This window comes from Leucoraja erinacea, chromosome 5 (genome assembly GCF_028641065.1).
Source record: "Leucoraja erinacea ecotype New England chromosome 5, Leri_hhj_1, whole genome shotgun sequence".
Classification (NCBI taxonomy): domain Eukaryota; kingdom Metazoa; phylum Chordata; class Chondrichthyes; order Rajiformes; family Rajidae; genus Leucoraja; species Leucoraja erinaceus.
Genome location: NC_073381.1, coordinates 44,557,268 through 44,581,584, shown reverse-complemented (window position 1 = coordinate 44,581,584; position 24,317 = coordinate 44,557,268). Strand labels below are relative to the sequence as shown.

At 42.7% G+C, this 24,317-nt stretch overlaps 1 protein-coding gene across 4 annotated transcripts in view; it reads right to left on the bottom strand.

Annotated features, from left to right (window-relative positions):
- Positions 1-7,050: 7,050 nt before the first annotated feature.
- The window catches only part of gareml (GRB2 associated, regulator of MAPK1-like), a 164,670-nt gene continuing 147,403 nt past the window's right edge, over positions 7,051-24,317 (bottom strand). For 2 of the 4 annotated variants that reach the window (XM_055635479.1, XM_055635480.1), the window contains exons 5-6: positions 12,863-13,032; positions 7,054-9,160 (exon numbers count right to left, since the gene is read on the bottom strand). In XM_055635479.1, coding sequence (XP_055491454.1) covers positions 8,149-9,160; positions 12,863-13,032 — 1,182 coding nt within the window. In that variant the 3' untranslated portion in view covers positions 7,054-8,148. Of the gene's footprint in view, positions 9,161-12,862; positions 13,033-24,317 lie in introns of all 4 variants that reach the window. The other 2 variants (XM_055635483.1, XM_055635482.1) reach the window with 2 other exon arrangements.

The following is a 24,317-nucleotide window of genomic DNA, read 5'->3' as shown; positions in this document are numbered from 1 at the left end:
CCTCTCCCCCATGGCTCTTCCCCGTCTTTTCTCTGAGCTCACTCACCCCCACGCCCACACACCCCTCTCCCCCCCACAACTCTCCTCTGCCCCCACAACCCCCCTTCCCCCTTCCCCCAAACACCCCCTCTCCCCCAACACAACCCCCCCATGCCCCCACACACCCCTCCCCCCCCGCACACACCTCCGCCCACACACATGCACACACCCCCCTCTCCCACATTCCTCCTCCCTCTCACACCCCTCCAGCCCACATACACACCTCCCCCCACTGCACACAATCCCCCATCACACACCCCATACCCCATACCCACCCCACAACCACCCTTCCCCCCCACACCACCCTCCTCCACCCCCCCCCCCCCATCCACACACAACCCTGCTCCCCGCCCCCCGCCACACACCCCGTTTCCTTCCCCTCCCACACATGAAGAGGAGGGGGAGGGAGTGCTCAGGGATGAGGGGAAATGAGCTGCGCCTGCGCAGTAAGAGGCTATAGATGTGTGGTGGAATATTGCGTTGGGAGAATCGGTGAGTGGTGGAATATTGTGTTGGGGAACCAGGCCTCCCGTGTGACTGGGACCCAACGGGTCCCACTTAGACCAGTCAACAATAAAAATAGAGGAGGTGGAGAGGCTGTTCCGAAGCCGGACTGGACAATGTTTCCTTCTCTACTCTCAAGCTCTGTGCTGAACAACTGGCACCGGTCTACACAGACATTTACAACCAGTCCCTGCAAACCTGTACTGTCCCTGCCTGCCTCAAAGTCTCCACTATTGTCCCTGTACCCAAAAAGGCAAGGATTACTGGTATTAATGACTACAGGCCTGTCGCACTGACCTCTGAGGTCATGAAGACCCTTGAAAGACTTGTGCTGGCCAAGCTGAAAAATATCACAAACCCACTGCAGTTTGCATATCGGGCCAATAGATCTGTGGATGGCGCAGTCAACCTGGGCCTGCATTTCATCCTCCAGCACCTAGACTGCCAGTGGACCTATGCGAGGATTTTGTTTGTTGATTTTAGCTCTACATTCACACCATTGTGCCAGAGCTACTACACTCCAAACTTTCCAAGTTGACTGTGCCTGAACCCCTCTGTTGGTGGATCACAGCTTCCTGACAGACAGGAAGCAGCATGTGAGGCTGGGAAAGCACATCTCGGACCCGCAAACCTCAGCATAAGAGCACCGCAAGGCTGCGTATTCTCCCCTCTCCTCTACCAAAGACTGCACGTCCACTGACTCTTCTGTCAAGCTTCTCAAGTTTGTGGCTGACACAACCTTGATTGGACTGATCCAGGATGGGGAGGAATCTGCCAACAGACAGGAAGTGACACAGCTGACGTCCTGGTGCCATTGCAACAACCCGGAGCTCAATGTTCTTAAGACAGTGGAATTGATTGTAGCCTTTAGGAGTGCTCCCCCTCCCTACACCCCACTCATCATCAACAACACCACAGTCACATCTGTGGAGTCTTTTAAGTTCCTGGGAACCGTCATCTCCAAGGACCTTAAATGGGGGGGCCACCACAATCAAAAAGGCACAACAGAGGAAGCACAATCTGCCACAGGCAATGATGGTCCAATTCTATACGGCCATTATAGAGTCTGTTCTCACCTTCTCCATCATGGTCTGGTTTTGCTCAGCCACCAAGCACGAAATCCGGAGGATGCAACGAATCGTCCGATCAGCTGAGAAGGTTATTGGCTACAACCTTCCCTCCAATGACGAACTGTACACTGCAAGGGCCAGGAAGCGAGCGAGCAAGATCATCTCTGACCCCTCTCACCCTGGCCACAAACTCTTTGAATCACTTCCCTCTGGAAGGCGACTCTGGATCATCAAAGCTGCCACAGCCAGACATAAAAACAGCTTTTTTTCCACGAATAGTTGCTCTACTCAATAACAAAAATCTGTAGCCTCCTTTTGCTCTGGAATTTTATTTAATTAATAAGTTTAATCAATAATGTTTTATTATTAGTGTTCAATGTTATATGTTTCATTCCTAACTATCACTGTATGTCATGTCACTTGCGGGCGGAGCACCAAGGCAAATTCCTTGTATGTGAATACTTGACCAATAAACTTATTCATTCATTCATTCATCTGCAAATTTATTAACCAATCTATATACATATACATCCAACTCATTTATGTTTATCAGAAACAACAAAGGTCCTATCACAGATCTGTGGAACTCCACAGGTTACAGACTATCAGTGAGAATAACACCCACCACTATGCTGTGTCTTCTTGTAGTAGCCCAGTTGTGAATCCAAATGACATGGATATGACATCTTAATCTGAATCAGCCTACGAGGAGGGACTTTATCGAATGCCTTACTAAAATCCATGTAAAAACATCCACTGCCATAGTTTCATGAATCACCTTTGCCACCACCTCAAACCAAAACCTCACTGAAGTTCATTAGATATTACTTGCCATGTACAAGTCACGCGGCTCCCTAATTAGACCATTCTCATCTAAATGAGAGCAAATCCTATTCTGAAGAATTCTCTCCAATAGCTTCCCAACCACTGACATGAGGTTCACCGACCTATAATTTCCTCAAGTATAGCTACTTCCCTTCATAAACAAAGGAACAACATGGGCTACTCTGCAATCCTCCATCATCTCGCATGCGAATAGAGAAGATACAAAGATCTTCAAGACTTCTGCAAACTTCTCACTTGCCTTTCAATAACTGGGATAGGTCCCATCAGGCACGAGGGATTTATCCAATTTAATGCTCTTCAGGAGTTCTAACACCACCTCCTTTTTGATCTCAAACTGTCCCAGCATATATAATATTCTCTACACTGATCTCACTGTAGTCCATGCCCTTCTTCATGATGAATATAGATGCAATGTACTCATCTGCAACCTCTGACTCCATGCACATATTCCCCCTTTATTTTTGAGCAGTTCTACATTCCCTGTGGTTAGCCATTGCCGTGGATTTTTTAAACAATTATATTCCATGGCCTCTTATGATCACTTTAGTTATTTCATGCCTGCTTTATGTTCCTTAAAGACTCCATATGATTTTATCTTTCTTAACCTTATACACTTCCTTTTTGTTTATGACCACATTTACAACCTCAGATCATCCAAGGTTCCCTTACCTTGCATCCTTATCCTTCCTTCTTAATAGAACATGCTGATCCTGAACTCTGATCAGCTGGCCTTTAAATAACTCCCACATATCAGATGTGGACTTACCAAATAACATCTGCTCCAAATTTACTCTCCACAACTCCTGCCTAATAATGCTGCAATCTGCCTTACCCCCAATTTAGTACCTTCCGCCAAGGTCAAGACTTATCCTTATTCATAATTATCTATAGTGTTTATGGAGTTCTAATCACTGTTCCCTTAATACTCTTCCATTGAAACACCAGTCACCTGGCTTGTTTCTCAACACAAGGTCCAGTATTGTCCCTTCTCAAGTTGGACTATCCACATGCCATTTCAGGATACCCCCTTGGATATGCCTAACAAATTCTGCTCCATCTAATGCACTATGCATTCTACATATCTACATATCTGTTCCTCTGTTTCCCTCTAGCTATTAGGAGATTTATAGTATAATCTCATTTGAGTGCTTGCACCTATCTTATTTTTAAACCCGCCTATGCCTCAGCAGATGAATCCTCCAGTGCGTACTCTAAGTGTTAAGACGACATTCACCCCAATCAGTAGAGCAACTTCTTTTACCTCCCTCTCTATGAAGTCTGAAACATCAAAACCCTGGAAACATGCAATCACATCCCCAGATACGAGTTCAGCTTTACTCACGTGTATGCTGCAAACTTCCAGCTAATTACCTAATTTGACGAGAAACCACTTTCCACTTTATTCTTTCCTGAGTTTCATATGATCTGTAAACTTTGGAAATTTCCAACACAAATTGCACAATTGAAGTTAATTAGCATGCATAAAAAATTATACTTGAAATTTAAAATAATCTGCATCAAATTATAAATTCAAATTCAGCCAATTATTAACATATTTACCAAAATATAACAATACTGTTACAAATAGTCTAATAATATGATGTTGCCTCAAAAAAAACCTGTTGAATAGAAGAAACCTGAAGTTGCATGTGAGGAGCCAGAGGATGGTGCTGTTTCATGCTGTATTCACAAATTCATCCATTGCAATGTATACATCTGGTGCTTTGAAACGTTTGCACCATATTAGGTGCTAATTATTTAACCAGAAATATTAAAGTAAATGGTAACAAATTTAAGAAAGAGAACAGCAGGCACTGTTATATCACATTTATTGTTACCCCACTCTGCTGGCATTTTATATAGTTTAGAAACTGTTCACCATATCTTTGGTTGATTTTGTAGGTATTGCAATATTTCTTGAGTATCACGGTTTGCTAATGTAAATTTTATAAATGATCACTACACCAGATTAGTTTAGTTTAGAGATACCGCATGGAAACAGGCCCTTTGGCCCACTAAGACTGTGCCAATCAGCAATTCCCAAGCCCAGACATTTTCCAACACTCAATCTTTACCACAGTCAATTACAAACTTGTACGTCTTTGGAATGCGTGAGGAAACCGAAGACAGGGAAAACCCATGTGGAAAACATACAAACTCTGTGCAGACAGCACCTGTCGTCTGGATCGAACCCGGGTCTCTGGCGCTAAGGCAGTAACTTTACCGCTGCGCTTTCATGCCACTGCTGATGTGAATATTTAAATGTTTGACAGATCAAAGGTTGGATGTGCGCATGCAAGAGAGAGTGATAGCCTTTTAATACTCCATTTATTAACCAGGCAAAAAGATTAGTAGAAGCATTCAAAACTCAAACTCAAAAGACAAACGTTTACAAATTCTCTCTCCACTAATATAGCCCTGGCCAGCTGAATACATCCAGCATTTCCTTTGTATAAGGAATCTTATAAAGTAACTGGTAGGGCATGTCATTCGAGATGACTAACTCTAACCATGTGTACTTAATGCGGCACAGCTAGAGCCTGATATTGAGTATTCATCTCTTTGACCATCTATATACTTATAAAACTCTCATCTTGCCCTCTTGCGGTTTGCGTTGTTTTTAAATTTGCGCAAAAACAGTACCCGATAGCGCTACGATTTTGCGCCACCTTACTTGCCATTCTCCTGTGTTGCAAGTGCATCTAGTTTTGTTCCGATCGGCGAAATATTACAAAAGTTATTGATCTTCTCTTCTGTTATTCGCCGGGAAGGCGCTGCCCCTTCTGTCAATCACCGGCGGCGAGAATAAAGCTGAAGGAGCGGAGTGAGCAGAGTGGGCGGGCGGGGGCTGTGTTCGCGGGCGGGGGCTGTACTAGCGGACGGGGGGGGGGGGGGGGGGCTCTGTTCGTGGGCGGGGGGGCTATGTTTGCGGGGGGGGGGTGTGCTCTCGGGCGGTGGGGGCTGTGCTGGCGGGCATGGGGGGGGGGCTGTATTCACGGGCTGGGAGGCTATGTTTGCTGGGGAGGCTGTGCTCGTGGGCAGGCGGGGGCTGTGTCCGCGAATGGGGGCGACCACCACGACAAGCCGGGAGCTGCTGAATGAGTCCGGAGCCGGGTCCTGGTGCCGGTGAATGTGGTCTGAGCCGCTGAGCCCACACCCAAACACACCCTCCATCCTACATACACCCCCCTGCCACATACACACCCCTCCCTTCCCCCCCGCCCACAAACCCCCCTCCCCTCCACATGCCTCCCGCCCACACACCCATCCCCTCTCCTGCCCACACCGCTCCCCCAGACCCCCTCCCCACAACCCCGTCAGCTGTGCCTGCATAGTAATATCTGCATGTTCACAATGGGAACCCAATGGGCGGGAATGGCTGCGCTGCCGGAGAGCCGTGAAGAGTGGATGGGGGGGGGGGGGGGGGGGGTGTGGGGGGGATGGAGTGAGTGCATGCGGGGGGGAAGGGCAATGGGGGAGTGGGGGTGTCACAATGGGAACCCGTCAACCGCACCTGTACAGTTGGGGGCTATGCGTGAGTGGTGGAATATTGGGTTGGGAGATTCTAGTCTCATTCCACTTATTCTAGTCTCTTCTAAAATCCTTTACACAGGTCATACAGCAGGTTTCTTGTTCAGCTGTGCACAAGAAAACAAGAATCCTCTCTGTTCTCCATGGAAACTGCCAGTAGTCTGCAAATTATTTTTTCTCCCATTCTGTGCCATGTCTTCTACTAACATAGTGATCTCTAAAATGACTCTTAACTCTCACTTCTGTGGTTTCACCAAGGTGCAGTTGAAGCCCACTTCTATTGATATGTACCATATTCCTCTACCATCATGTACAGTTCAGAGGGATTCTAACCCTTAATATGGATTGACAAGACTTTTAACATAACTTCTTTTGCTAATGAGGGAAACAGCACAATGAATTTGGGCCTCTGGAGGATCCTCACCCAGTTATTCCACTCCTACATTTCAAATGTACCATTAACAGTACAGGGATGATGGCTCTACCTTATCCATTTGACTTCTTGCCTTGGGAGGATCCCGGGTGCATATCCCAGAAAATGTTGATCTATTTCTGTTCTGCAAACTCTGCTGCAAGTAAACGCAGATGGGAATAAATGGTATTCTCAGCTATTTCAGGAACAAAATCCCCTCTATTTCTTAAGGGTTTACTGTACTACTGGTTGCTCCAAAAGGTTCGGACTGGCTTTAAGCAGTGCAAAATTAGACCCTCTGCTGACAAACCAAAGCTTCAAGTGTGCATTGTTGGATGCTGGAATCAACATAATGAACATAACTGATGTTCCACAGGCAGATTACAACTCATTGAGCTCATTTGAACTACAGTCCTCATGCCTGCTTACTGCTCCTATCTAAATTAGTCCTCTGTGACTCAAACCAACGCAACTTTATCTCCAGCCACTGACAATAATTCAGTACGAAAAATAAATTGAAGGCTATAAGATATTCATCGTGATTCGTGGGAGATAAATCAGATATTAAGTATTCTCAGAAGCAAAAAAAAAGCTTATTGTGGAAATAGAAAGCATCAGACAGTAAAACAGCAACATTATGCATAGTTTGTTTTTTTGTCATGTATTATCTGTATTGGTTTGTATAGATTAAATTATGCATAAATGGGCATTTCCGTACAGTTATAGTATTATCAACCTTCATTGTTAAAAAAGAAAATTATATCAAGATGAACATCTACAAGGAGAAAATTTGCTTGTCCATAAATATACAGAAATTTCCCAAAAAATTAGTTGAAAGAACCAAAGCCATTAAACGTATAATTAATTGTCTTCCACAAATAACAGACTATACAGATTTAAGACAGTAGTGATTAGAACGATACATTTTTAGATCAAATTACTGGCTTAAACAATGTACTAAATTATAGGCGTTTGTAGTGCACTACACAGCAAAGGGCAACTGCACTTTGCCTCACAGATATGTGCCTTATTTTTTCCTCCTAACTTTCAGTAATATCTACATGCTGCACAAGATCCACTTTACCAGCTATGAACATTTTCCTGTGCTTTCTATTTTTGTTTGGTTAGGGGGTGGGTGGGGGGGGGGGGGATTATGGAATCCACACGTGCAAAAAAATAAAGGTAGGTAACACAAAAATATTTATTTAATAGAATCCCACAGTTTTATTAGTATGTTCTATAAATATTAGAAATAATTTATCCACCATTAATCTAATTCATCCTTAGTAACACAAACAGTAGTAATTAAGTGATTAAAAAATTTTAAAAACTGGAAATTGTGTTTCAACATTCCATCGTTGAAGCACTTTAAACATTTATGGAAACAGGCTGCGTTTGGATAAACTGAAGATTCCAAACTTGAAGACTATTCTAGTCCCAACAAGGCAGCATTAACTGCAGTTCTACAATAATTTAACTCTTTAACTCATATTTGCACCTAGTAAATTATGCAGTTAATACTTTTGATAATTTGAAGGGAAAGGGTAGCAAAAAGTCCAACAACGGATACTACAGTTTGATAACACATTCTTCACAGTACATAACATAAACGGCCAACAAATATATTGGATCATTTTAAACATCCGGAGGTGCTGTTCACCATGTCTTTCAAATTATTAGAAGTTTCTTCTACAAGTTAAAGAGTTAAACCTTTACCCACTTAAAAAACAAGGAATTGCCGGTAGGTTAAATCTTAGGTCTCCAGCCTTTGATAAACTGCATGATCTTTTTCATTTGAAGTTTTGTGAGTTTAAAATCATCAGACAGAATCTCCTCAGTCAGCTGAACGAAAATATTCCCATCAATGCGCTCACGAACGAAAAATGTCACCACATCCTCTGAAAGGCCAATGAATCTTAGGCATCTGGAGACTTCTTCCATAGAAAGAGTAGATAGGTCAGATGGTGGGTGCCAATACAAGTCACTACCATTTAATCTGGGCATACCCGATGTATTAGATGAAGGGAGGGAGACAGCTATCTCTGCATTACTCCGAGACGATGCTGGAGGAACTTCAATAACACCCTGGGTGAGATAGACCCTTGTTACACCACCCTCAGCACCTCTTGCAACAGTGGGAGAAAGAGACGCTGTACTTTGGATGATGATATTGTCTGAATCACAAACCTTTGGAGGCCGCGGTGGTGGGACAGGGCAAGATATGCTCTCAGACGGTTTGTACAATGAATCCTGCACGCAGTGTCGGTACTCCTGATTGTACCTCATATCTCCGGAGACTGGATCTGGAGAAGAGCTACGGCTGACAGAAAGACCAATTGAATCAAAGTGCTCTGGCGTAGCAGATGGGGACTTGTAATGATCAGAAGATTCTAACCAATCTGTTGCTGATGGACTGGGTGTGTAGGTAGAGTTGGCAAATGGGTTTAATGCTCCAAAGGGTGCAAACCGCTTCTGAGAGCTCGGTGGCTTCAATCGAGGACAACTGTAATAACTTCTGAAGGAAGTGTCTCCAGATAGTTTTGGTGTGGATCGCCCACTAATCACACTTTGAACACTATTTGAATATCCCCATGGATCCGACCAGGAAGTCTGTACATTCTGGATATTCGACGAAATATTCCCTGACAACGGACGATTGGAAGAATCTGTAGCCTTGCAGTCTCCCCAGGTGCACGGATAACAGTAAAGGGAGTACGTGTCTGGGGATGGTGAACAGCTGCCACTGCGGGTTCCAGAGCTGAAAATAGAAAGAAAGAAATGAAGCCGTGGGTGGTAATACATATTAATCTTATAAAATAACAGCAAACACTACAACTTCTCCTGTAGAGAAGGTGGATGATATTTTTAAAAAGCAATCAAAAATACCATGTTGTTGATAAGTTATCAACACAGTTGATTTTTTAAAATTTATTATTATTTTTTTAATTTATTAGAAGTACGATAGGTTATAGTAGAACAAGTCACATATATCTTATCACATTTGTTGTACCCCTTCATTTTTTGAGCTTTGAGAAAAATAGGAATAAAGAATGTAAAGAAAGTGAGAGACAGTCGTGATAGTGCGAGAAAGTGTTGGGGGAAAAAAACCGCCATTTAAGAAAGAGTTAGAGAAGAAAGTTAAGAAATAGACCCTAGAAAAGAAAGAAAAAAAAGAGAAACAATTGCTCCATTATAAAAAACCACGCAAAAAGGGATATACCAACTTCATATTTTTCATCCCCATTACCAGATCCTGGCACCATTTATTTTTTAAATTACTGTTGCACCTTATACTTGTAGTAAGTCAATAAATGCAGATCACGTCTTTTGGAAGTGAAGGTACACAAAAATGCTGGAGAAACTCAGCGGGTGCAGCAGCATCTATAGACGGGGGAAATAGGCGACGTTTTGGGCCAAAACCCTTCTTCAGACTGAAGGCGGGTGGGGGGGAGAAGGAAGGAAAAAGGGAGGAGCCCGAGGGCGGGAGGATGGGAGGAGACAGCTCGAGGGTTAAGGAAGGGGAGGAGACAGCAAGGGCTAGCAAAACTGGGAAATTCAACGTTCATGCCATCCGGACCCAAGGTCCCCAGGCGGAATATGAGGTGCTGTTCCTCCAATTTCCGGTGTTGCTCACTCTGGCAATGGAGGAGACCCAGGACAGAGAGGTCGGATCGGGAATGGGAGGGGGAGTTGAAGTGCTGAGCCACCGGGAGTTCAGGTAGGTTATTGCGGACTGAGCGGAGGTGTTCGGCGAAACGATCGCCCAACCTCCGCTTAGTCTCCCCGATGTAAATCAGCTGACATCTAGAGTAGCGGATGCAGTAGATGAGGTTGGAGGAGATACAGGTGAACCTTTGTCGCACCTGGAACGAGTGCTTGGGTCCTTGAATGGAGTCGAGGGGGGAGGTGAAGGGACAGGTGTTGCATTTCTTGCGGTTGCAACGGAAAGTGCCCGGGGAGGGGGTGGTACGGGAGGGAAGGGAAGAATTGACAAGGGAGTTGCGGAGGGAGCAGTCTTTGTGGAAGGCAGACATGGGGGGAGATGGGAAGATGTGGCGAGTGGTGGGGTCACATTGGAGGTGGCGGAAATGGCGGAGGATTATTTGTTGTATTTGCCGGCTGGTGGGGTGAAAGGTGAGGACCAGGGGGACTCTGCCCTTCTTGCGAGTGCGGGGATGGGGAGAGAGAGCAGTGTTGCGGGGTATGGATGAGACCCTGGTGCGAGCCTCATCTATAGTGGCGGAGGGGAATCCACGTTCCCTGAAGAACGAGGACATTTCCAATTGGGCTTTATCTCCAGATATCTCAACAAATCTTCACCATACCATTGATATGTTAAGGAGACTTTAAACATTTGTACCAATTGTTTGTTTATTGATGGAGAGAATTATTACAGATGCTTTAAGGTCAGCTGCTACATTTTTTCACACTAGTTAACCATAACAGTCTTTACCACATTGAAGATAGACTGCCATTTCTTGGGAAAGACTTTCCATTTATTAGCATCAGGTGGTAAATATCCCACAGTGAAAACTATGACAGTAATTGCCAAAGATTCAAAGGTCTATACGCAGCCAGAGAAATTGCTCGTCATAATAAAGCACTTATAGGAAATAATTAATGTATGTAGCAGGAAGCGCAACTGCAGAAAATACTGGTCTTAAGCATTTTAAAATTGAATTTGAATGTTAAGGAAAGCCCATTTGTCATTAAATTGGCCATCTGACCCAAATGCACTTTGCATTGTGCTAAGTGACTGTAACTTAGTACAGTGTAATAGTGTTTTATCATGAGGCATTTTCTGATTTACTACTACAATCATTTATATTGTACATAACTGAATACAAAATGTTCTTCAACAGGATAGGATTTGACATTCCAATAACTAATTCCTTCATAGATTTAAAGATGCGAATAAGATAGCCTGAGATGTTGGAATACCTTTAACTTGTGGTACATATACCAATGCTGAGATGACAGTGTCAAGGACAAAGTGCTAATAAGGCAATAATCTCACATCTGCATTGATGTTATACAGAAAAACAGCACATCCCTACTTCTAAATATGACGATTTGTTGATGGAATCTTGCTTCAACTGATAATATTATTGGACAACTGATTTATCATATGTGTGTCAGCCATTTGCCTGAACCTTTTGCTGAGTTCATGCTCATTCTCGGGGACCGTTGCTGGTTAATCATCTGTGGCAAATCCACCTTCCGTGGTTGACACAGCAGCTTCTCTGCCTGCGAGAATCCAGTACACTGGGGTCCAACTTTTCTACGTATTCTAACAGCTTTTAATCAATTCCATTTAGATTGTGCCTGACCCTAATAGCAATAAATGTCAAATAAAACAGTAAATTTAGAACAGACCCAGCATGTCCTTGTTATTACAGCTGTTTTTGGATGATTAAATGAAACTTCCCCAACAGTTCAGTACATTGGAAAATTCAACTGATCCATGAATATGAATAAACAGTGAAAATGCTAAATTATCAAATCACAAAATTATTATCCAGTAACCTACATCTTTATGTGAATCGAAACATTAAGTTATTGGAAAATACATTTCAAATATGTGGACAATAGCAAAGATAGGCTGGAAAGTAACTTAAAAAGGTTAATATACTGCCATGATAGTCTATTCATACCTGAATTATCTGCTCAACATAAATGTTCATATCTCTGCTAAGTAGTTGGAATGTCATATAACCACACCCAAGATATGTTGAGAGAGATATTTCCCAGACTGATGGGGCTTATTGTACACATGTTCTTTATGCACAAATTGTGCAGGAACCTCAGACTAGGGACGGACGATTGCTGAAATGTCAATACCTAGAAAAACCTGGACTTCAAAAGGAAATTACCAGTTTAAATAACCCTTTAATTACCGACAGTTAACCTTTCTGGCACTAAAAATAAACTATCAAAGTGTGGAGTCCCAAGTGAAAGGTTTAAAATACTGCATTTAACATTATTGTTATCCTCTCTGCAGCGGAAGTCAATTGATTAAATAGAGAAATGCCACTATAATTTATTTATTTTTACGGTTGATAGAATAGCTGCACCAAAGATGGTGACAAGCGGAAGTAAAAATTGGTGGGCAGGAAATGCATATATATGCAAGAATTGTAATAACATATGGATTGGAGATAGACTTTTATGTTAACATGTGTAGAAAGGAACTGCAGATGCTGGTTTAAACCAAAGATAGAGACAAAATGCTGGAGTAACTCAGCAAGACAGAGCATCTCTGGAGAGAAGGAATAGGTGACTTTTCGGGTCGAGACCCTTCTTACATTAACATATTTTTAAAGATGTCAGAAAAGGAAGGTTATTTGCACCTGAACAGTGATGGACTATATTACATCTTAAAAAATTAGGATTGGTCAAAGATACATAGAATCACACAACGTTTGCATTTATTATTGTTAGTGAATTGAAAGCCACTTACATGTCATGAAGGCCAGACGAGTAATAAGACAGGCTAGGGCTTGGTGAATGGGCCTGCTGGAGCTGTGCTTTTGCAAACCGAGGCGGAACGGGTGGGCTGGATGTCAGAGCACCCTTAGTACCACGTGGAGGAATAGGGGGAGCATTTAGAAGTCGACATTCCTCTTTCACCTATCAAAAGCAAAAGATGACATATTTGAGCAGCACTTTCCTACTAATGAAAATGAAAAGCCTTAGTGTGTTACTATATTTGGAACGTGCTAGGTGACACCAGATATAATGTACATCAACTGAAAGAGTACTTATGCTGCGGGTCAGTTCCTCATTCAAATATGGTAAAAGAACCCATGGATTCCATATGATATATTAAACTCATACCATTATAATTCAAACATTTTTAAAACCAAGTCGTGGATGTTGTCTATTCACGTTTCAAAATATAATTCAAATAGAGATTCCCAAACCTTTACAATATTAGTCTGAAGTGGAAATAAATGCCGCATAATGGATCATTAACATGGCTGGGAAGAGTAATAAATTCTGGCCTCAATCCATCAATGTATTCATAGGTCAGCAGTTACTGCTACTGATCTAATGTCATTTTATTAGTATTACCATCAAAGAATTAATTGTGGCTATCGAGAAGTTCATAGAACAGACAGTGTAGTCTCAATGAAACATATATTGTGTATAAAGAAACATCAGTTTCATCGTCTTAATCATGTTGGGATTATTAACTGGTGCAGGTGTTACTATATGAGATACCATTGACTAAGTATTGCTCTGTACTCATTGAATCGTTCTAAGAAAAAGCTGAGTAAGTACACAAGGGAGAAAGAAATGAAAGGATTTGTTAATAAACTGAGATTAAGATAGGAGGAGACTTAATCTCATGCATAGCATAATTACGTGCTATTTTATTCGACAATATGGCCTGTCTCCATTCTGTAAAATTCTATGCAGTAGGTGTCAGCATGGCCTAGTGCTGAGACCCAAAATACAAAATGGCATAACTGACGGTAACAACTACATTTTTCATAATAAAATCACTGTCTACATAATATTCCATTCTAAACTAGTATTGGTACCGACATGCCACATTTGTTGCACGTAATTGAATATGTGTGAAGAGTATTTATCTAGTAACTTGGACAATCATTGTTGATTTTGAATTAGAACGTAAAGATTAAGATGGACCAAAGATGGAGCCATGCCCAACAGGATGGCATGGTGGTGCAGTGGTAGAGTTGCTGCCTTACAGCGCAAGAGACCTGGGTTCGATCCTGACTAGGGGTATTGTCTTTATGGAGTTTGTACGTTCTCCCTGGGACCGCATGGGTTTTCTCCGATATCTTCGGTTTCCTCCCACACTCCAAAGACGCACAGGTTTGTAGGTTAATTGGCTTTGTATAATTGTAAATTGTTCCTGGTGTGTGTAGGATAGTGTAAGTGTGTGGTCATTGCTGGTTGGTGCGGACTCGGTGGGCCGAAGGAACTGTTCCCACGCTGTATCTCTAAACTAAACTAAATATTGCATGTTTCAATTAGATTGTCCTCATGCTTCTAATCCTTACAGAGTATGGATCAGCCTGTTTAATGTCTCCTCAAAGAATGTCATCCCAAGAATCAATCTGGTAACCATGGATTGCATTTGCTTCTGTATGGAGGTCAGACCTACATGCAATATTCCAGGTGCAGTTTCACCAATGTTGTACACAACAGCAATAAGATCTCTTTGCTCTTGAATCATCTTCTAACAAAATACAACATGATATTTGGAGACACAGCAGACTGCAATTGTTGGAATTTTGTGCAAAAAAAACTAACTGCTGGAAAACTCAGTGGATGGAAATGCACAGACAGCAGCATCAGTGGATGGAAATGGATATTTCCCTCCTTCGCCTCTCTGTTCCCTCCTCAGATGTGGAGTTCCTCCAGCAGATTGTTTTTTGCACAACAAATTACTTGCCTTCCCAACTGTTTGCAGTGCCTGCAGGTTATCTTGTACTGAGCAGTGTACCCAGGACTCTCTGAAGACCAATATTTAAAAATACACTTTCTTGCCTCAGATGGTTCAGTGTATAGTATCCCAGAGTGCAGCATTGGGCTGACAGGAATTTCTTATTTATGCAAATTTGTCAATTATGTCAACTTTGCTGAAAATAACAAATATAGCAAAGTAACATTGAAGAAAACAACTTTGAAAGGGCAAGCTGAATTGAATTAAACAAATGACAGGCAGTTGAAATTTGTGGTGGAAAAGTTCAAGACTTGAGGATGGACATCCTTGTGATTGAAGCAGTGCAGTGTAGGTTCACGAGATTGATCCCTGGGATGGCGGGACTGTCATATGAGGAAAGATTGAAAAGACTAGACTTGTATTCACTGGAGTTTAGAAGGATAAGGGGGATCTTATAGAGACATATAACATTATAAAAAGACTGGACAAGCTAGATGCAGGAAAACTGTTCCCAATGTTGGGCGAGTCCAGAACCAGGGGCTTTTGAGAAGGACATTTAAGACTGGTGAGAAAAAACGTTTTCACCCAGAGAGTTGTGAATTTATGGAATTCCCTGCCACAGAGGGCAGAGGAGGCCAAATCACTGGATGGATTTAAGAGAGAGTTAGATAGAGCTCTAGGGGATAGTGGAATCAAGGAATATGGGGAGAAGGCAGGCACGGGTTATTGATTGGGGACGATCAGCCACGATCACAGTGAATGACGGTGCTGGCTTGAAGGGCCGAATGGCCTCCTCCTGCACCTATTTTCTATGTTTCTATGTTTCCATGTTTCTAAGACACATGTGCATCTTTTATTAAAGTAAATCACTTTAGACCCCACATCCATTTCTTTGGCCAGGAATTTCCATCCTATATAACAGATACTTGCTCTCATCTTCAATGTTCTCTTTTCTCTCCTGTTGGTTTCTAACCATCTTAAATTATTTTCACCGCATATTACCAGTGCCTTCTCACTGAGTTTGACCAACTCGCTCTAAATTTGCAAGCACTCCATTTTCCCACATGCAACCTGAACATTGCTACAAATTCGCCAACAAGGGTGGTTGGCGAGCTAATCTCTATCTGGGGAAACAGATCTCTAGTTCTCAGTCACCTCCTCTGGTCTATGAACCCATGCCTAAGCTTCAAGGCAACAACTTCCAGGCATTCACAGCTTCCATTTCCAACCTCAAGCAGGCACAGACTATGTATGCTTCATTCCAAATAAAACAGCTGTGTCCTTGTTGATGCAACACTCAGACTACAGCAAAAAAAAACTGTTAGGAGAACTCAGCAGGGCGATCAGCATCTGTGTAGGCAAAATATCGGTGCACGTTTCAGGCTGACCCTGTTCCAAGACTGAGAGTGTAGTCGGGAGATGGCCAGTATATATAAGTGAGTGGGGAGGAGAAGGGGGTGAGACAGGGACTGGTAGGTGATGGGTGGAACCAGAGGAGAGGGAGGTAATGATTGGTGGTTGGAGCCGCGTAGGAGTGCTAACACTGAGGCTTGCAGGCAACAGGGGAAATAGATAAGGGTGAGATTGGGCAGAAGGAATTGGGTGGGAGAAGCAATTTAAAAAAAGTGAACAAAGGGACAGAAATACAGGGTGGACCATGTGAATTGGAACGGAACACACTGGATGGGTGCGAGTTACCTGGAATTGGAAAATTAAATATTTATACCACTGGCCACCCCTGGCAGATTACAAAGTGTGACCACTAGTTTACATTTGGTCTCACCATGGCAGCAGAGAATGGTGAGGCCAGACAGCTCAGTGTGGGATTGGGAAGGGAAATTAAAGTGATAAGCAATCAAAAGCTCAAGATGGTCATCGCAGACAGAGCACAAGAACTCCGCAAAATGCTTGTCTAGCTACACTCAGTGTCATCGATGCAGAGATGTCCACAACATGAACACCAACGGCAATAGACAAGGTTGCAGAGGTTCATGTTGATCTCTGTGTCACATGGAAGAGCTGTTTAGATCCTTGGATGGTAGTGACGAAGAAAGTGAAGGAACAAAATGAGGGAGCTGGCGAGAGAGGAGATGAAGTGACCCTCCTTCCTTGTTACAAACAAATTAACTTCTGACATCTGGTTCCCTATCCCCCTATATACCTATCCGCATGGGTTTCTGCTTTGCTTCACCTTCCCTCTCTTGTCTCCCTCACACACAGGGTCTATCTGATCCACCCATTATCTCTATCTCAACATTCTTCTCCCCTCCTTGTCCACTTGGCTCCATCTTCCTTTGTGTGGTTCCACCCATCACCTACCAGCCTCTATCTTCCCTCTCCCCCTCATTTCAAGATTCTGGTCATCTTCCTTCCACTGTCTTGACCCAAGGCATCAACCATCCCTTTGACTCCACAGATGTAGCATGATCCTCTGTGTTCTTCCAGCAGTTTATTATTTGCTCTAGATTCCAGTCTTTTATACATCTAACATTAAACCCATCCTTGATTCAAATAACAGATTTCCAGTCATTGACCATCCACAGGCTTTGTTTCCTTCCCATATATATTAAAAAATCAATTTTCCTGGCCTGCTTTCAAACAGACAAAAGGCAGTTTTAGAACTGGGTGATAAATAGGAAATATTAGAAAGAATTTACAGGTTTAGTAAGCAACCTCCAACACAGTTTCAATAAGTTGTGACACATATACAGAAAAGGTTGCAGCAACCAAGTGCCGGATCCCAATAGCAGAACATGGGTATTGAGAGAAATGGGTTAAACTGCAGTTTTCATTTGCTTTGAGGTTCTGACGGTACTAAGACTCGCAGACCTGTCAATAATACACTGCTTTCTGTTTGCAATCTGCTTTTCTTGTGTACATATTTGCCCAATCAGCTCGTGGATATGAATTACGGCCACTGACACTCTCCTCCGACCCAAACAACGTAGCTATGGGCACACGCATGTCAATAATACACTGCTTTCTGTTTGCAATCTGCTTTTCTTGTGTACATATTTGCCCAATCAGCTCGTGGATATGAATTACAGCTACGATACAGGCTGAATCAAATTTTGTTTGTAATTTGTAGGATGTAGACACAAAATGCTGGAGTAACTCAGCGGGACAGGCAGCATCTCTGGAGAGAAGGAATGGGTGACGTTTCGGGTCCAGACCCTTCTTCAGACTGATGTCACGGGAGTGGGCAGTACAGAGATAAAATGTAGTCGGAGACAGAAAGACTGGTGGGAGAACTGGGAAGGGATGGAGAAAGAGGGAATATAAGGGCTACTTGAACTTAGAGAAGTCAATGTTCATACCACTGGGGTGTAACATACCCAAGCAAAATATGAGGTGCTGTTCCTCCAATTTGAGCTGTTTGGAGGAGGCCCAGGACAGAAAAGTCAGATTGGGAATGGGAGGGGAAGTTAAAGTGCTGAGTGTAGATCAAACAGTATTGCTGATTTTGCTGCAGATGACCTGATCCATAATCCATGTCAGGATTCCCACACCACGCCACCTCGTGCATGCGGGCCGCCATGTTGTGTTTCGGTTTTAACTTACGATTCAGAGCCTACAGTACTCATCTCGATGGTCTCTGTATGCATACAAATTAAAGTGCGTTATGATATATAATGACTCTGTATCATAAGTACTTTGCACACTGAGCAACTGGGAGATCAGGTAGGTTTTGGCAGACTGAGCGGAGGTGTTCAGCGAAACGATCGCTGAGCCTGTGCTTGGTATTGCCGATATACACTGAATATACACCTGAAACAGCGGACACAGCAGATGAGGTTGGAGGAGATGCAAGTGAACCGCTGGCTCACCTGAAAAGGCTGTCAGGTTCCTTGGATGGAGTTGAGGGCGAGGTAAAGGGACAGGTGTTGCATCTCCTGTGGTTGCAGGGGAAAGTACCTGGGGAAGGGGTGGTTTGGGTGGGAAGGGATGAGTTGACCAGGGAGTTACAGAGGGAACGGTCTCTGCGTAAAGCAGAAAGGAGTGGAGATGGGAAGATGTGGCCAGTAGTGGGATCCCGTTGGAGGTGGCGAAAATGTAGGAGGATTATACGCTGTATGCGACGGCTGATGGGTGGAAGGTGAGGACAAGGGGGACTCTGTCCTTGTTACCAATGGGGGGAGTGGGAGCAAGAGAAACACTGCAGGATATCGAGGAGACTCTAGTGAGAGCCTCATCTATAATGGAAGAGGGGAACCCCCGTTCCCTAAAGAATGAGGACATCTCCAATGACCTGGTATGGTAAAACCTCATCCTAGACGCAGATGCAGTGTAGACGGAGGAATTGGGAGTAGGGGATAGAGTCTTTTATTCGTAGACGGATCATGTGCTCTGTTCACTGTGCCATCAGACACATCCCTTAGTAGGGATACACTGGCATTGAAGGGACTACAGTGCAAGCTTATTTGAATAATATTTGGGCTCAAACATGTTAAAAGGTGAGATTTAACTATACATTGATTCAATCAATTTCAAAGTTATTAGGAGGATCCAGGGTGGAGAAATAAATTGTTTCTGCAGCCTGGTTGTATGGATCTGGGGACATGAAGTAAAAAAGTCAGGTCTTTCAATGTTAGAAAGTACTTCCAGATGCCAAGTATTGGGAAATTTATAAACTCTTTCTTCAAGTGGCAGTTCATGATAAGGCAGCCATATCTTATATTACAAAAAGTCTGATCTTGACCACTTCCTGATGTTCTATATATTGATTTTAGAAATTGATTTTTGGCCATCTTACTCAGAGTCTCCCTCTGCTGTGCAGGACAAGAGGATATTTCCCATCGATGAAAAATAAAAGAGTTATTAGTGTTTAAAATGTTTTGAGATTCTCTCTCCTGAAGGCCACGCCTATTCCGGAGGGATGATAAAACCTGGAAGTGTTGAGTGCCTCAGGCAGTCTGTGCAAGATGGGGGAGCGAGGGGGTCATGTCTCTCAGTCTGAGCTATGAATAACACTGACAACATGTCTTCTAAACTGTGAGTTTTACTGACCTTGAGTGCCCTTAATGTGGTTTGAAAATGAAAATGTGGTTGTTTTGAAATAAAGCGCAGCAAATGGTTGGTGGTGGTTGGTTTGAAATAAAGCCTAGCAAATGGTTGGTGGTGGTTGGTTTGAAATATAACCCAGCAAATGGTTGGTGGTGGTTGGTTTGAAATGATTAAATGTCAAAACTTGACAATTTCCTGTTTGCACTATATATTGATTTTAGATAAAACTGTACCACTTACGGCTGTGATTTTTGGCCATCTTACTCAGTCCCCCTCCGCTCATCAGGTGCAGAGGATTCTTCCCATCAATGAAAAATAAAAGTGTTATCAGTGTTTAAAAAATGGTGAGAATCTCTCTCCTGTCAATCGTGCCATGAAGGCCACGGCCTTGCAGGTGAGAGGGGGAGGGATTATAAAACCCAGAAATGTGGGTATGGCTCAGTCTCTGCAAGATGGGGTAGGGAGACAACAGAACACACTGAATGTCTACTGAATTGTGAGTGTGGTGTTTATGTGGTGTTTTGTGTGGTTTTATGGTGGTTTCATGGTGGATTCATGGTGGCTTCACCCTGCTTGAAATCGTATGAAACTGCATTTGAATGTGGTGGCCTTGCACCCTGCTGAAATGGTATGAAACTGCATTTGAATTTGGTGGCCTTGCACCCTGCTTGAAGTGGTATGAAACTGCACTTGAATTTGGTGGCCTTGCACCCTGCTTGAAATGGAATTTCAAGAATAGCCATGAGTCAACTGTAAGCCCACCAGCCAGAGTGAGCTGCCAGCACATCATGCTTGAGTGACTGAGCTGCCACCCCAAGAATCCATTTGGCCCACAATGTCCATACTAGCCCTCTGGAAACCAGTCCATTCAGCCCACAACACCCATACAAACGCTCCAGAAAGCCCCCCCACTGGCCACCAATATTGGAATTGGTGGAGAGGTGGAATATTGCATTGGGGGACCAGCCCTCCCGTGTGAACATGGGACCCAACGGGTCCCACTTAGTCTAGCATTTTATAGAGATTGATTCACTTTATTGACTACAGGTATTAAACATGTGAAGAAAAGGCAGGCTTATGGAGGTTGGCCAGTAATTAGTCAGGACTTCCTCAAATCAGATCAGACCAAGGGGCTAAACTAACTTTCTTGTTTCCATGTTTTTCAGCCACTAAATCTCATATAATGCTTAAATTAATGTTATCTTATGCATTGCTGACGATTTCCGTAATTTGTTCCCCCCAAAAGCATCACACAAATGTTATCATTTTGAGTAAAATTTAAAAAGGTGCATTCTCTGCAATGTGCATATGTCTTGCAAGATCCTGCACATTTGTATTTAAATAACCTGCTAAAATGCCCTTTAAAATGCCATAAATCTACTGCAGGCAACTGCCAGAAAATAGTTCACGATATCAATAGGTACAATTGTACCAAATAAATGTAATGAGCAGGCTTTCAATGCTTCCGACACACTATTTTGAAGAATGATAACTTGACATTTGAGCAGAACACGAAGTTTAGTTTTTTTTTGCAGAAAAGGATTCGCAATTTGCAACATATTTTCTTTCTGACTCAGAGAGGTCATCAAAGAAATCACAATTCCAATGTCTGGACACTATTTGTACTCAATAAATTATGTTTCTTCATAATGTCCTAACATTTGGAGAGATTAAGAAATGTAGGAAAGCTTAAAAGATTATGGACACGTGGCCTTCTTCAGGGAGGTTGGAATTGCATTTCCGTTTTGTTACTGACATTAAAAACTTGCAAGAGAGACATAAATTATTTAACATGGCTAGGAAGAGAAAGCAATTTGTCAATGGCAGTGATGGTCCCACCTAACAGGAAAAAAAACAGCTGCAAGCTAAGCACTTGCCAGAAGAATGCACCCTCCATCCAGAAAATATTAACCAGTGGTCCCAAATGTACATTTTGCTAAAACTCCTAACTCTTGCATAATTCAAACAGAATTGAGTTGCATTACTGCCTGCAGGCCCTTTGATGAAAGTCTTTCTCCTAAGAAGGGATATGACTGTTTCCCTTCAAACATTTGAGGCAGAACTTCAATTACACCAAATGCTTCACGATTCCACATTTAATTTTAGAACAAGTCTATCCCCTCCAGTTAGTTGAAAAGTCATGGACAAACACATGGAAGGCATCGTACTTTGTTCCCAGATATATTCGTAACTGAACCCTGACTACTCCATCCACCTGTGGTGTGCTGACAGCGGTAATGGCCCTGTACCATGGTACGAGTTAATTCCAAAAGATCTCCCGAGTTTACAAAAAATCAAACTCATGGTAAGCACGGAGAATGAACATAGCGGGTACGTCGGAGCTCGAGGACGTCTCTTAGCGGCTCATAACGCTAACGGCAGGTACTCGGGAAGACTCACTAACGGCAGGTAAGCTCGGGAAGACTCATGAAGATTTTTCAACATGTTGAAAAATGTCCACGAGAGCCCCGAGTACCGACGAGCGGCCATTACCGTAAATCTCCGTGTTCGAATCAGGGCAAACTCGGGAGAACTCTTGGAATGAACTCGTACTGTGGGACAGGGTCATTAGTGTTATATTTCTACAGAACTTGGACAAACAGTCTTAGAATAAATGCTCACATCTTCTGAAACAATTCAGTCTTGTTTTCTGTAATCAAACTATCATTTTGGGGATATAAATAGAATAAACAGATCACTGAACTATTCTCTTAAGATTTCATTGCCAATTTGCAGACATATAGTTAAAACATAATTGAGCTGTTTGTTCCAAATAGCCAAGCTCTGGAATGGCTTCTTCAAAGTTCCCTGAAAGAGTAATGGGCTTGTCCCACTTAGGCTAATTTTAGGCGACTGTCATAGTCGTAGCAGGACGCCAAAAATCCAGCGACTGGACCCCCTTTCGACATAAAATTTGAAATAGAATCATACTTTAACAACAAAAAAATACCAGAAAAACACTACGATTCTTTGGGCGACTGAGGAGACTACTTTCGACCATGTGGCGACAGCCTAGTCGCCTGCAGTCGCCTAAAAAAACACCTAAGTGGGACAGGGGCATTAAGAAGCCGCAGGCTTGTTCCTCAAGCAATTAACCTCTGCAGGAAAGCAGAGAGGTGTAACAGTCTGTGAACACAGATGATCACCAGAGGAAATGTGGCTTCCAATAACCGGCCTGTTGAGTACAAATGACCTTTGTAGGGACAGATTAATTGATTGATTGGCTATCAATTGATTCCCTCAGAATGAAAGGGATGATTTGTTCTGATCTATGTTTCTATGTCTATATTTTCCTTTATTGGTTAAGAACATGCTCATCTATGATATGTAACCCTAGAATTGGATAATAAAAGTCACTGGTAATTATGCTTAAAGTACAATACTGTATGAATTGTGTTGAAGTCATTCTGTGGATTTGTTGTATATGTTCAATAAGCAAATAGGCAAATGAACCCGTCTCATTGGTTCACTGTAGGATGTTAAGAGTGACTGAACACCCATAACAGTAGTCTAATTACATGGCATTTGACTAGCTACAGTCTCACTTCATTGCCTGACTTTGTCAAAACTTTGTCTCACGCAAGCTGTACAGCCATCAATTAGTTTGGTAAATAAAAGAACAGACCAACATTTTCCATGCATGAGATCCTTCAATGTTGAACTAACTGCTATTTACTCTGAACTATTTAAAGTGACAGAGAAATTGCAAAGGAAAAACACCAAAACTATTATCTATCTTTACCAAGATGGTGAGTAAAAATCTAAAAACAGGCAATTTTTCCCAGTGTACTGAACTCTTTGCAGGGTGGTGTTTGAATAATAATCTGGATTCCCCTAAAAACTGCTGAAACTATAACAGGTTTCTCCATTTAACAAACCGAATGTCTCTGGAGACTCCCTGTGAAGAGCCCCTGCAACATGGTAGAAGGTGAACCATTAGTATATTTCTCCACATTACAAAGAATATACCACATGGTGGTCTTGCTAACATGTTGGTCAAGAAAAGACATCTTTTCACTTCTCCTTCATCACACTTCAGCCTTTGTTCTTTCTCACATCAATGAGCTGTATGTGTCCAGGCAGTGAAGGCAGTGCTCAACAGGTAGGGAGGGTATCAGTTACTCAGTATATGTGTAAGAAGGAACTGCAGATGCTGGTTTAAACCAAAGATAGACACAAAAAGCTGGAGTAACTCAGCGGGACAGGCAGCATCTCTGGAGACTTTTCGGGTCAAGACAGTGCCATGAATCAGTTGTAATGTCAATATTGCACATAAGTAAGAGAATACTCGAGGTGGGTTGTGCACTTGGTGACATTTTGGACTTAACTGCATGAGAGCCAGAGTTGGGCAAAGGATTATACTGGGCTTGATTCAAGTACAGAAAGGCTAATGGAAATCAGCCTGGATAACCAGGGAAATGGAGGCTCCAGTCAGAAATAACTAGGCATGGCTTAGGTATAGGCAACTAGGATCAAGTGGAGATATATAGTG